The sequence below is a fragment of the Nycticebus coucang genome, chromosome 6 (assembly GCF_027406575.1).
Source record: "Nycticebus coucang isolate mNycCou1 chromosome 6, mNycCou1.pri, whole genome shotgun sequence".
Classification (NCBI taxonomy): Eukaryota; Metazoa; Chordata; class Mammalia; order Primates; family Lorisidae; genus Nycticebus; species Nycticebus coucang.
The window spans coordinates 99,856,366-99,869,722 of record NC_069785.1 but is presented as its reverse complement, the minus strand read 5'-3'; the positions used below and the strand labels follow the sequence as shown (position 1 = coordinate 99,869,722).

General features: G+C 41.4%; 1 protein-coding gene across 3 annotated transcripts in view; it reads right to left on the bottom strand.

Moving 5' to 3' along the window:
- The window catches only part of PDE8A (phosphodiesterase 8A), a 187,578-nt gene that overhangs the window by 48,120 nt on the left and 126,101 nt on the right, over nt 1-13,357 (bottom strand). For all 3 annotated transcript variants that reach the window (XM_053594560.1, XM_053594561.1, XM_053594562.1), the window contains exon 6: nt 11,000-11,088. In XM_053594560.1, coding sequence (XP_053450535.1) covers nt 11,000-11,088 — 89 coding nt within the window. The remainder of the gene's footprint in view (nt 1-10,999; nt 11,089-13,357) is intronic.

Here is a 13,357-nt window from a genome sequence, read left to right as displayed (position 1 = left end):
AATCACATGAAGCCCCAACACCTGGACATATCAATTGGTGTCCTAGGCATTTTCTTGTATAAATGCACATATAATGTGTATTTACAGAAACAGGATCATACTCTACAGTTTTAAGAAACTGAATAACATAGATTCATGTCTTTCCATATCAATAATTACAGTTCATTTGGTTGGGTGTGGTGGCTCACATCTGTGGAGCCTGAGCTCACAGGTTCGAGACCAGCCTGAGCCACAGAGATACACCGTCTCTAAAAAGAGCGGGGTGTTGTGGCAGGCACTTGTCGTCCTAGCTACTTGGGAGGCTGAGGCAAGAGAAATCTCTTGAGTCCAAGAGTTTGAGGTTGCTATGAGCTATGATGGCATGGCAGTCTACCAAGGATGACAAAGTGAGACCCTGTCTCAAAATAATAATAATAATGACAGGCTAGGCGCAGTGGCTCACACCTGTAATCCTAGCACTCTGGGAGGCTGAGGTGGGTGGATTGTTTGAGCTCACAAGTTCAAGACCAACCTGAGCAAAAGCGAGACCCTGTCTCTATTCAAAATAAAAAAAAATTGAGGCTAGAGGATCACTTGAGCCCAAGAGTTGGAGGTTGTTGTGAGCTATGATGCCACGGCACTCTACCCAGGGCAACGGCTTGAGACTCTGTCTCAAATAATAATAATTACAGTTCATTATCATCACTTTTAATAGTTATATAGTATTCTATTGTAAGGTTATAATTATTTCAATAAATCCTCTATGACTAGACAGTTAGGTTGTTTCTGGGTTATTTTCTTATATAAAAAATCTACCAAAGAATGATTAGGAGATTCTCTTGCCTCAGAAGATGAAAGAAAAGAAAACCTGATTGTTCATAAAGTGCAGAGACAGCACTAAGTAAACTCTAAGAATAACAGTGCTTTTTACATTATTCCTAGTATTCCTGAACTGCCTCACTCAATAAAGCTTAGCCAATAAAAATTAGCTCCTTTTGGCATGTAAAAAAATCAAAGAGATGGTATGTAAACTATACCTCAATGAAGTTTTAGTTTTTCTAAAAAAGTGGCCTGGCATGGTGGCTCATGCCTGTAATCCTAGCACTTTAGGAGTCTAAGGAAGGAGAATTGCCTGAGGTCAGGAGTTCGAGACCAGCCTGAGTAAGGGCAAGCCCCTGTTGCTATAATATATTAAGAAATTATCTGGGCACAGTGGCACACATCTGTAGTCCCAACCAGTCAGGAGGCTGAGGCAGGAGGATCACCTAAACAATGGAGTTTGTGGTTACAGTGAGCTCTGACAGAACTGCACTCTAGCCCAGGTAACAGAGCAAGAGCCTGCTGCAACCCCTTCTCCCCCCAAACAACGAGAAGTAAGTTCCCACCTCTGATCTAACAAGCTTGGAGGAGATGGATCTCTGAAAAGCCCTTTGGGTTTTAACATTCTTTTTTATCTTTTTTGAGACAGAGTTTCACTTTGTCACTCTTGGTGGAGTGCTTTGGTATCTTAGCTCACAGCAAACTCCAATACTTGGTCTCCAGTGATCCTCTTGCCTCAGTCTCCCGAGTAGCTGGGACTACAGGCATCCACCATAACAGACAGCTATTTTTAGAGATGAGGCCTCACTCTGGTTCAGGCTGGTCTCCAACATGTGAGCTTAAGCAATCCACTCGCTTCAGCTTCCCAAAGTGCTAGGATTACAGGTGTGAGCCAGCACGCCTGGCCCATTAACATTCTTTTTTACAATTTTTATAACTTTTACAGATCTGATAAATGAAAAATGTTAAATCATTTTAATTTCTTTATTAACAAGGTTGAACATCTTTTCATATCTATTGACGATTAATATCTCGAGAACTGCTTGAGCCTGTCTTCAAAATTTTTTTTTTAACCAGGGCATTTCCATTTTTAATTGATTCATCAAAGCTCTTTACGTATTTAGGATATTAACCTAATGTCTGTCCTATATGTTACAAACATATTTTTCCAGTTTGTCATATCTAAATTTTTTTTTTTTTATTGTTGGGGATTCATTGAGGGTACATAAGCCAGGTTACACTGATTGTACTTGTTAGGTAAAGTCCCTCTTGCAGTCATGTCTTGCCCCCATAAAGTGTGACACACACCAAGGCCCCACCCCCCCTCCTTCCATCCCTCTTTCTGCTTCCTCCCCCCAATAACCTTAATTGTCCTCATATCAAAATTCAGTACACAGGATTCATGCTTCTCCTTTCTTGTGATGCTTTACTAAGAATAATGTCTTCCACTTCCATCCAGGTTAATACGAAGGATGTAAAGTCTCCATTTTTTTTAATGGCTGAATAGTATTCCATGGTATACATATACCACAGCTTGTTAATCCATTCCTGGGTTGGTGGGCATTTAGGCTGTTTCCACATTTTGGCAATTGTAAATTGAGCTGCAATAAACGGTCTAGTACAAGTGTCCTTCTGATAAAAGGATTTTTTTCCTTCTGGGTAGATGCCCAGTAATGGGATTGCAGGATCAAATGGGAGGTCTAGCTTGAGGGCTTTGAGGTTTCTCCATATTTCCTTCCAGAAAGGTTGTACTAGTTTGCAGTCCCACCAGCAGTGTAAAAGTGTTCCCTTCTCTCCACATCCACGCCAGCATCTGCAGTTTTGAGATTTTGTGATGTGGGCCATTGTCACTGGGGTTAGATGATATCTCAGGGTTATTTTGATTTGCATTTCTCTAATATATAGAGATGATGAACATTTTTTCATGTGTTTGTTAGCCATTCGTCTGTCATCTTTAGAGAAAGTTCTATTCATGTGTCTTGCCCATTGATATATGGGATTGTTGGCTTTTTTCATGTGCATTAATTTGAGTTCTCTATAGATCCTAGTTATCAAGCTTTTGTCTGATTGAAAATATGCAAATATCCTTTCCCATTGTGTAGGTTGTCTCTTTGCTTTGGTTATTGTCTCCTTAGCTGTACAGAAGCTTTTCAGTTTAATGAAGTCCCATTTGTTTATTTTTGTTGTTGCAATTGCCATGGCAATCTTCTTCATGAAGTCTTTCCCCAGGCCAATATCTTCCAGTGTTTTTCCTATGCTTTCTTGGAGGATTTTTATTGTTTCATGCCTTAAATTTAGGTCCTTTATCCATCTTGAATCAATTTTTGTGAGTGGGGAAAGGTGTGGGTCCAGTTTCAGTCTTTTACATGTAGACATCCAGTTCTCCCAACAGCATTTATTGAATAGGGAGTCTTTCCCCCAAGGTATGTTCTTGTTTGGTTTATTGAAGATTAGGTGGTTGTAAGATGTTAGTTTCATTTCTTGGTTTTCAATTCGATTCCAAGTGTCTATGTCTCTGTTTTTGTGCCAGAACCATGCTGTCTTGACCACTATGGCTTTGTAGTACAGCCTAAAATCTGGTATGGTGCCCCCAGCTTTATTTTTATTACTAAGAAATGCCTTAGCTATACGGGTTTTTTTCCGGTTCCATACAAAAAGCAGAATCATTTTTTCTAAATCTTGAAAGTATGATGTTGGTATTTTGATAGAAATGGCATTGAATAGGTAGAATGCTTTGGGAAGTATAGACATTTTAACAATGTTAATTCTTCCCGTCCATGAGCATGGTATGTTCTTCCATTTGTTAATATCCTCTGCTATTTCCTTTCTGAGGATTTCATAGTTTTCTTTATAGAGGTCCTTCACCTCCTTCATTAGGTATATTCCTAGGTATTTCATTTTCTTTGAAACTATGGTGAAGGGAGTTGTGTCCTTAATTAGCTTCTCATCTTGACTGTTATTGGTGTACACAAAGGCTACTGACTTGTGGACATTGATTTTATATCCTGAAACATCACTGTATTTTTTGAAGACTTCTAGGAGTCTTGTGGTTGAGTCTTTGGGGTTCTCTAAGCACAAGATCATGTCGTCAGGAAAGAGGGGAGAGTTTGACCTCCTCTGCTCCCATTTGGATTCCCTTTATTTCTTTGTCTTGCCTAATTGTATTGGCTAGAACTTCCAGCACTATGTTGAATAGTAAAGGTGGCAGAGGACAACCTTGTCTGGTTCCAGTTCTAAGAGGAAAAGCTTTCAGTTTTACTCCATTCAGTAAAATATTGGCTGTGGGTTTGTCATAGATAGCGTCAATCAGTTTTAGAAATGTGCCACCTATGCCTATACTCTTCAGTGTTCTAATTAGAAAAGGATGTTGGATTTTGTCAAATACTTTTCCTGCATCTATTGAGAGGATCATGTGATCTTTATTTTTGCCTCTGTTAATATGGTGGATAACGTTTATGGACTTGCATATGTTAAACCAGCCTTGCATCCCTGGGATGAAGCCTACTTGATCATGATGAATGACTTTTTTGATGATAAGCTGTAATCTATTGGATAGGATTTTGTTGAGAATTTTTACATCTATATTCATGAGTGAGATTGGTCTGAAATTCTCCTTTTTGTTTGGGTCTTTTTCTGGTTTTGGTATCAGGGTGATGTTTGCTTCATAGAATGTGTTGGGGAAGATTCCTTTCCTCAATTTTTTGGAATAATTTCTACAGTACAGGAATAAGCTCTTCCTTGAAGGTTTGATAGAATTCTGGAGTGAAGCAATCTGGACCAGGGCATTTTTTGGTTGGAAGATTTTTTATTGTTTCTTTGATCTCAGTGCTTGAAATTGGTCTGTTCAGGAGCTCTATTTCTTCCTGGCTGAGTCTAGGGAGAGGGTGTGATTCCAAATGTTTATCCATTTCCATCACATTGTCAAATTTCAGGGCATAGAGTTTCTGGTAGTATTCAGAGATGATCTCTTGTATCTCTGTGGGATCAATTATTATTTCCCCTTTATCATTTCTGATTGAGGTTACTAGAGATTTTACTTTTCTATTCCTCGTTAGTCTGGCCAATGGTTTATCTATTTTATTTATTTTTTCAAAAAACCCAGTCCTTGTTTCATTAATTTTCTGAATGATTCTTTTGTTTTCAATTCCATAGATGTCTGATTTGATTTTGGATATTTCTTTTCTACTACTGAGTTTAGGCTTAGATTGTTCTTCTTTTTCCAATTCCATAAGATGGCTTGTGAGATTGTTGATGCGCTCTTTCTGTTTTTCGAATGTAGGCATCTAAAGCGATGAATTTTCCTCTCAAAACTGCTTTTGCAGTATCCCACAGGTTTTGGTAGCTTGTGTCTTCATTGTTGTTATGCTCAAGGAAGTTAATGATTTCCTGTTTTATTTCTTCCTGCACCCATCTGTTATTCAACAGAAGATTGTTTAATTTCCATGCCTTTGGGTGGGGTCGAGCATTTTTGTTAGAGTTGAGTTCCACCTTTAGTGCCTTATGGTCTGAGAAGATACAAGATAAAATTTCAATTCTTTTGATTCTGTTGATATTTGTTTTGTGTCCCAGGATATGATCAATTTAGGAGAATGTTCCATGGGGTGATGAGAAGAATGTATATTGTTTATCTTTGGGGTGGAATGTTCTATATGCGTCTATCAAGCACAGTTGTTCTAGGGTCTCATTTAAATCTGTTGTATCTTTGTTTAATTTCTGTTTAGAGGATCTGTCCAGCTCTGTAAGAGGAGTGTTAAAGTCCCCTGTTATTATGGTATTATCAGATATCATATTGCTCAGACTGAGTAAGGTCTGTTTCAAGAATCTGGGAGCATTTAAATTGGGTGCATAAATATTTAGAATTGAAATGTCTTCTTGTTGTATTTTTCCCTTGACCAATATAAAGTGACCATCTTTGTCTTTTTTGACTTTAGTTGCTTTAAATCCACATGTATCTGAAAGTAAGATTGCAACTCCTCTTTTCTTCTGAATTCCATTTGCCTGAAAAATTGTCTTCCAACCCTTGACTCGGAGCTTTAATTTGTCTTTTGAAGCCAGGTGTGTTTCTTGCAGACAGCAAATGGATGGCTTGTGTTTTTTAATCCAGTCAGCCAATCTATATCTCTTCAGTGGGGAATTCAAGCCATTAACATTTATTGAGATAATTGATAAGTGTGGTAGTATTCTATTCGTCTTATTTGGTGAGAGTCCATTGCTTAGTTTTATCATCAGTGTGGAGGTTAGGTTCTGTCCCTTAATTTCTGAGTTCTTACTTTGCTGCTGATCCATTGTGGTGGTCAGTGTGCAGATCAGGTTGAAGTATTTCCTGTAGAGCTGGTCTTGTTGTGGCGAATTTCCTCAATGTTTGTATATCCGTAAATGATTTATTTGATTTCTCTGTCAATTTGGAAGCTTAGCTTAGAGGGTACAGAATTCTGGGCTGGAAATTGTTCTGTTTAGGTAGATTAAAGGTAGATGACCATTGTCTTCTTGCTTGGAAAGTTTCATTAGAGAAGTCTGCAGTCACTCTGATGGATTTGCCCCTGTAGGTCAACTGGTGCTTACTCCTGGCAGCTTGAAGAATCTTTTCTTTTGTCTTGACTTTGGACAGGTTCATCACAATGTGTCTTGGAGAAGCTCGGTTAGAGTTGAGGTGACCTGGGGTCAGATATCCCTCTGATAGCAGTGTGTCAGACTCTTTGGTGATATTTGGGAAATTTTCTTTTATAATATTCTCTAGTATGGCTTCCATTCCTCTGGGGCATTCTTCTTCCCCTTCTGGAATTCCTATAACTCGTATGTTGGAACGCTTCATAAAGTCCCATAATTCTGACAGTGAACTTTCTGCTTTCTCTCTCTTCTTTTCTGCCTCTTTTACTATCTGAGTTATCTCAAGAACTTTGTCTTCTACCTCTGAAATTCTTTCTTCTGCATGGTCTAACCTGTTGCTGATACTTTCCATTGCATCTTTAAGTTCCCTAATTGACTGTTTCAGTTCCTTCAGCTCTGCTATATCCTTTATATATTCTTCATATCGTTCATCTCTTACTTGATTCTGTTTTTGGATTTCCTTTTGGTTATTTTCCACTTTATTAGCAGTTTCCTTCATTGTTTCCATCATTTCTTTCATTGTTTTCAACATGTGTGTTGTAAATTCCCTTTCTTTCATTCCTAACATTTCTTTATAGGTGGAATCCTCTGCAGTAGCTACCTCATGGTCCCTTGGCGGGGTTGTTCTGGACTGGTTCTTCATGTTGCCTGGAGTTTTCTTCTTATTCTTCCTCATGAGTGATTTCTTTTATCTGTTTCCTTGCCCTAATTTTCCTTTCACTTCCTCTTGCTCTTTAAGTTGTTGTGCCTGTGGACTAAGGGTTACAGGACCAGAAGGGTGAGAAGGTTGAAGAGCAAAAAAGGGATGAAAGAAAAGAGGACCGAGTGATAAGAAAAGAAAAATAGAGAAAGGAGAGGGGGTGGATAAAAGGAATATTGACAAAAAGAAGAGAGGCACAGAAAGAGGGAGACAGAGCAATATAGGTGTACAGTAGGGTACTTTGACACAACCTTAAAAAACCCCCACCTTCTGGGGGTGCCCAGTTGGGTGGTTGTCTTGAGGTCAGCAGCTCTTTGCTAACCTTATCACAGTACCCCACCTCCACCAAGTAGAGAGGAAAGACAAAAATGCTACAAATCAAACCAAAACAAGCAAACAGAAAACTTTACGGGATAAAATTGGGTGAAAAACTAAATAATAGGGGTAGAAACACTAGCAAAAATGAAGTTCTAATTATTGAAAAAGGCAGTAATGGGAAATTATAATTAAACTAGAAAAATTGAGAAAGAAAAAGGATCTGTATGGAAAAGGTTGAAATTAAAAAACAAAACAACATCAACAACATCAAAATAAACAAAAAAAACAACCAAACCCCCCCCCCCCAAAAAAAGAAAAACCACAACCAAAAACAAAGCAGTATGTATATGTTATTGAATATTGTCTGGGCAACACGTGGTCTTCTGCGGTATGAGATGTTAATCACAGTTCTGATACGACTGGAGGCTGCTGATTTCTCAAACCCCAGCAGGTAGACACCCTAAAGCTCTCTTCAGCCCACTTAATAGGCACTTTGAACTTGTAAACTTGCTGAGCAGAAGCTTTCCCAGGAAAGTGCTTTTTGCTAGAATCACTGCTGAAGTGGCTATCCACTTACCCAGTGTGCCAAAACTGGTCTCACTCTGCCCCTGAGGGTTAGGGCTACAAGGCAGCTCAGACCCACCCTTAGGCTACTGGGTGGCTGGGTTACCAGCTCCCACCCGATTCTAGCTCTGCGACCCTGAGGGCGGAGCTTGTGGGGGCAGATCGCTCACAATGGCTCCCTGTGACCCACAGCCAAACACTATTAGCTCCGTCTGGCTCAGCAGCTCAGACTGGGGCCCTAGACAATGGCCGAAGTTCTCCGCACTCCCGCTCAGGCTCTCCCCAAGGCAGTTCAACTGAGTGCCAAGTCCAAAGACACCAAAACAGTTCACAGGTAAGGCTTTTCCGGTTTGCAGTCTCGCTGCTACTGAACTTAACAGTTGCGGGCAGGTTTAGACGGATTGAACACACGCGAGCACTTGCCGTTTTTCCACTGTTTTAGTCCTCCTCTTGGGGTCCAGAAGTCTCTCGTTGACTCCTTGTATCCTCACAGGAGTGATGATAGGCAGATCCCACCATCCAGAGATGCCTGGAGTCCTATCTCCCCAGACTCACGGTGCCCTGATGCAAGGAAGCTGTTACTTGGCCGCCATCTTGCTCCAGCAAAAAACCATATCTAAATTTTTAACCTTATGTAAGGTTTTTGTTTTTTGAACTATAGATAAGCTTAGCATTTTTATGTTGTCTAATCAGATTCTCTTCCTTTATGGAATCTGGCCTTTATGCCATGCTCATTTTATTTTTATTTTATTTATTTATTTTTTTGAGGTAGAGTCTCTCTATATCACCCTTGGCAGAGTGCCATGGCATCACAGCTCACAGCAACCTCAAACTCTTGGGCTTAAGCCTCAGCCTCCTAAGTAGCTGGAACTGCAGGCACCCACCACAATGCCCAGCTATTTTTTGGTTGTAGTTGCCATTGCTGTTTGGCAGGCCTGGGCTGGATTTGAACCTGCCAGCTTCAGTGTATGTGGCTGGCGCCTTAGCCACTGAGCTACAGGCGCTGAGCCATCCATGCTCATTTTATAAAGACCTGGTCAATCAAAAAAAAAAAAAAAAAGACCTGGTCAATCATTACATATGTCCACTTCTAATTTTTAGTACTTACATAGCCCTAGGGTTTTATATTTAGGTCTTTAATTCTTTGGTGATCATTGTGAGGTAGGGTATGAGATTGGGATTTTCTTTCTAGTTAGTGAATCAACTGTCACAATTCTATTCACTGAAAAGTCTGCCCTTTCCTGTGTTGACTTAGAATGCCATGCTGACCATATACTAAATTTGCGTACTCATTCAAGTCTGTTTCTAGACTTTATATTCCCATTTCCAGACCTAACAGTAACAACTAGTTACTTGTTTCAGTTGTTTCATGCACTGATCTGACAGAACAAGCCTCTGTCTTTCTCCCAATTCTTTAGCCCCACATTTACTGTCCTGTCATATTTTGACCATCTCCCTATAAAATGGACATCTCCACCTGGCTGAGCTGGAGCACAGAGGACAAGCATGATGACGACTGGGAATTAAGCAGCGGGTGAGCCATGGAGAGCCATGTAGACTCTTGGACTGTGACCTCTACCTGGAAGGCTGTGGGTGTGGCCCAACAGTAACACAGAGTGAAGGGCACATCACTTCTGTGTGGAAAGGGGGAAGAAAACAAAACTGGATACAGGGAAACTAACTGAGGTTTCCAAGATCCGGGTAAAAGCACGCAGTGACCTAAAACTACAAGTAGCTGCAAAGATGAAGATAAGCAGACAGACTGGAAGATGCTTAGCAAATACGACAAATAAAACTTGGTGAGAGACTACATTTAGGGCTGTGTGTGTGAGGTGCAGAAGTTTCGGGCTGAGACCACAGTGCAGATACTGCTGCTTCCTCAGGTACCGTACACAGGAAGTAGAGGGCTGAAGACAGCTTGATTCAGAGATGGGGGAAAGACAATGACTGCAATTTTGAAAATATGGGTTAAATGTAAAAAAATATTCTTGCCATTTGCTGCTTATGAGATCTTGGATGTAAGTCAGTTTATTTCCTTGGACCTCAGTTTCTGATTCTTGGTTAGACAGAATAAGCTATAATATCACCATCTGCTCCAAAATTCTGCTCTCTGAGAAAAGGTGGTAGCCTAATTCACCATGGGAATGCTGAAGCTGGGCTGTGGATGACCTAGGAGTAAGGAATGAAGCAGGCCCAAGAGCAACCATCTACCTCAAGTTTCCTTACAAAATCTGTACAAGAATGCTTTTGTACACCAGCCATGCCTGCCTTCAGACCTGCGCTCAGCAGAGCCCTGCTCACTCTCACCGCCGCCTCCTGCTCATTCACCCATCTACGGAGCAGTCGTCTTCCCTGTACCTGGAACCCTGCGCTGGTCCTTCCTTGCCTTAATACTCCCTTTCTGATCTGCTCCAATTCTCTCTCTGATTCCTGGTAATGGAATTGTTAAAGAACAGTGGGATACCCAGAGAAGAAATCTAGAATGACAGGAAGGCGCTGGCTTTTTCTTCTGTTAATCTAATATAATTTTAAAATTTTTCTGCTTTTCTTGCTCTACAAAAAACTAGACATCCACTCATTTTACCTAAAGAATAAAAAACCCTGTTTATCAAGAGAAAATGCTATGCTTACTGTAGAGAAGAAAAACGTCACCTTCCAGAGATAGCCAACGTTAGTATGTTGGACGTGTGTGCATATTACAGGTAGTTTTTTTCTTAGAAAACAAAACAGATAAGCCCAGTACATAGTTTCCTATTCTGATTTTTTTTACTTACTATTATTTTGGGGCCAATTCTTTACATATGAGTCTCCAATCACTAATGTGACCACTTATTTATCAGACATCCATGCAGACCCCAGAAAGTCAGTAAAAGGAGAGGTGCTCCTCATCCCCCCCAATCCCACTTTAGCAAGAGGTCAGTTAGGGCCAAAAAGTAACCCCCACAACCAAGGTTCTCACTTGCCACGCTCCTGTGTGTGGCCCAAGCAGCTTTCCAGAAGTGGTAGAATTACCTGAGTTTCAGCTGTGACCGCACCTCTCCAAACTCCAGCTGGAGCAGCTCATTGTAGCAGGCCATGATGTTGGGGTTCTCAATATACCGCTATAAACAGGAAGGGAATTTTGTGAATAAACAAAGGTGCTTCTTAACTCTTCTAAATAAACTTCTTGATTTGGCAAATGAAATCTAAAAAGTACTTTGTTATCATAATGATGAACAAGAGATGAAAGAAAATTTATGGGCACCAAATTAATTTTTTTAAAACTCAGGTTTAAGAATGCTTTTGGGGCATTGAGTTAAGAGCGTTTTGGTTGTCTGCATGTCACTTGATAAATCAGAGGCCAGAATATATAGAGGAGGAAGCATACTAATTAAATTCCTATTTTATGTCAGACTTTCAGGGTGCATTCACAAAAAATACTTTATCCTCTTTAAATTCACACAAGCCCTGGTGAGCAGAAATACACCCACATTTCTACCTGCATCTGTATTTCATGAGGGAACTCCCACTTAGGCAACATTTTCCTACACTGACCTCTGACAGCGCACAGCCAAGCCAGGCAGGCCATCATTATCTTCCACCGTGGAGGTACTGGCAGAGGTCATGATTTTCCCAGTGTCTCTTACTGCTGTGGACATGAAGTATTTTGTGTAATAACCTTTACAGAATGGAAACATCTTGTGACAGATGGACCCATTCCACTACCAAATTATACGTGCCATGAAGATGTCTTAGCAGCCACTGCATTCTATCACAGTTCTCTGCAGAAGGAGAAATATTTGCGAGCATTACCCCTTCCCCATTTCTGTGACTAGCTCTTTGCTTTTACCTGCACCATAAAGCGATAATGCTCCACCTGAGGGGAAGCCAGGCCTCTGCAGGCCAGTACCGGCAAGTCCAAGCCAGACCCACCTGGGAAGTGTGGCCAAGCACTGGCCAAGGTCTCATCTGGGTGTCAAGTAAGGACTCAGCCCCAGGTTCACGCCTTAAAAGCTTAAATTGGGAACTTACCCATCCCAAGCCTGCTTCCTAACCTGAAACACGGGAAGAATTCCCACTCACTGTGAGAATAAACAGAGAGAACAGGAAAAAGCATTCTAACCTCAAACTGCTACACAAAGGAAAAGAGCAGCTGTTGCCATCCCTGAGAGGGCAGGCAAGACCTCTAGGCCATTGTCAGGAGGGTCTTAATGCCTATGAACCAAAGTACAGCCTCTTTGTCACCCAGAGGTCTGACAGGTGACATGGCTACCAGCTCCCACCATGTCTCAGTCAGCCAGGACCCCAATGGGCACACCCAAGGACACAGGAACCTTCTGCTGACTGGGCAGGGACAGGAAGAGATTTCCAGGCATAGTCCTACTCCATGCCAGCAGACAAGAAGTGGTGGCCCTGAGACAGACAGGAGTTCCCAGCTGCTCTGCAGATGAGATCTTGAGATTGGGGGCAAGATATTTATTTATCCAATTCCAAAATCGTATGAATGTTAGATAGCCACAAAAATTTTTTTAGCCCCAAAGTGGATATCAAGATAAAAAACCTAGCACTGGTGACCAAACATATAGCATCTTGCTCCTGTTTGCCCACCCCCTTCTTATATCTGCTTTACTCTGAGCATCTAAATACTGTTCTTTGCTTCTAAACATCTGGTCCTTCCTGTCCTTCTTCAACTTTGGTTTCTGCCTCAAGGACTCCACAGGGCATGGAAAATGTAGAATCAGGCCCAGGGATCCTCACAAAGCCGGCAGCTACACCCTCTGCTCACACCCCATGACAGGGGCTAGGGCTACAGAGCCTGCAGACTGTCTGAGCTGACCCCATCTTGCTTTGTCTAAGGCATGGCCCATATCATACCTACTGCTAAGACCCAACCCTATCCTGCTAGGCCTCACCCAGTGATTCTCAGCTCTTGGTGACATATTAGAATTGCCCACAATTTGAAAAAATAATATCAACGTGCAGGCCCTCCTCAGACCAAGTGAGAGTCTCCAGCAGTGCTCTTCAGGGGCTTCTAATGCACACTCAGTGCATTCCTTATTTTCTTCTACTGCACCACACTAGTGGTGACAAACCAAACTCCAGTCCTAGATATTTTAGTCAACACTCAACTGCCAAGTCCATCTGAGAAGGCAAGCAGGCCCTCTGCTCATTTTGTGACCCTGAACCACCGCTGATCCGCAGAGCAGTTCCCTGGCCCATATCTCCAGACACCAGAAAGCTCACCACAGCACCAGCGTCCTGGCTGGCACCACCACCTATTCCAGCGTCTTCCCCTCACTGGGCTGCTGTTAGCTGTCATTCTCTCGACCGTATTTCTCTGGCTGCTTTTAAGATCTCTCTCTCTTTTTTTTTTCCCCTCAGTTTCACTAT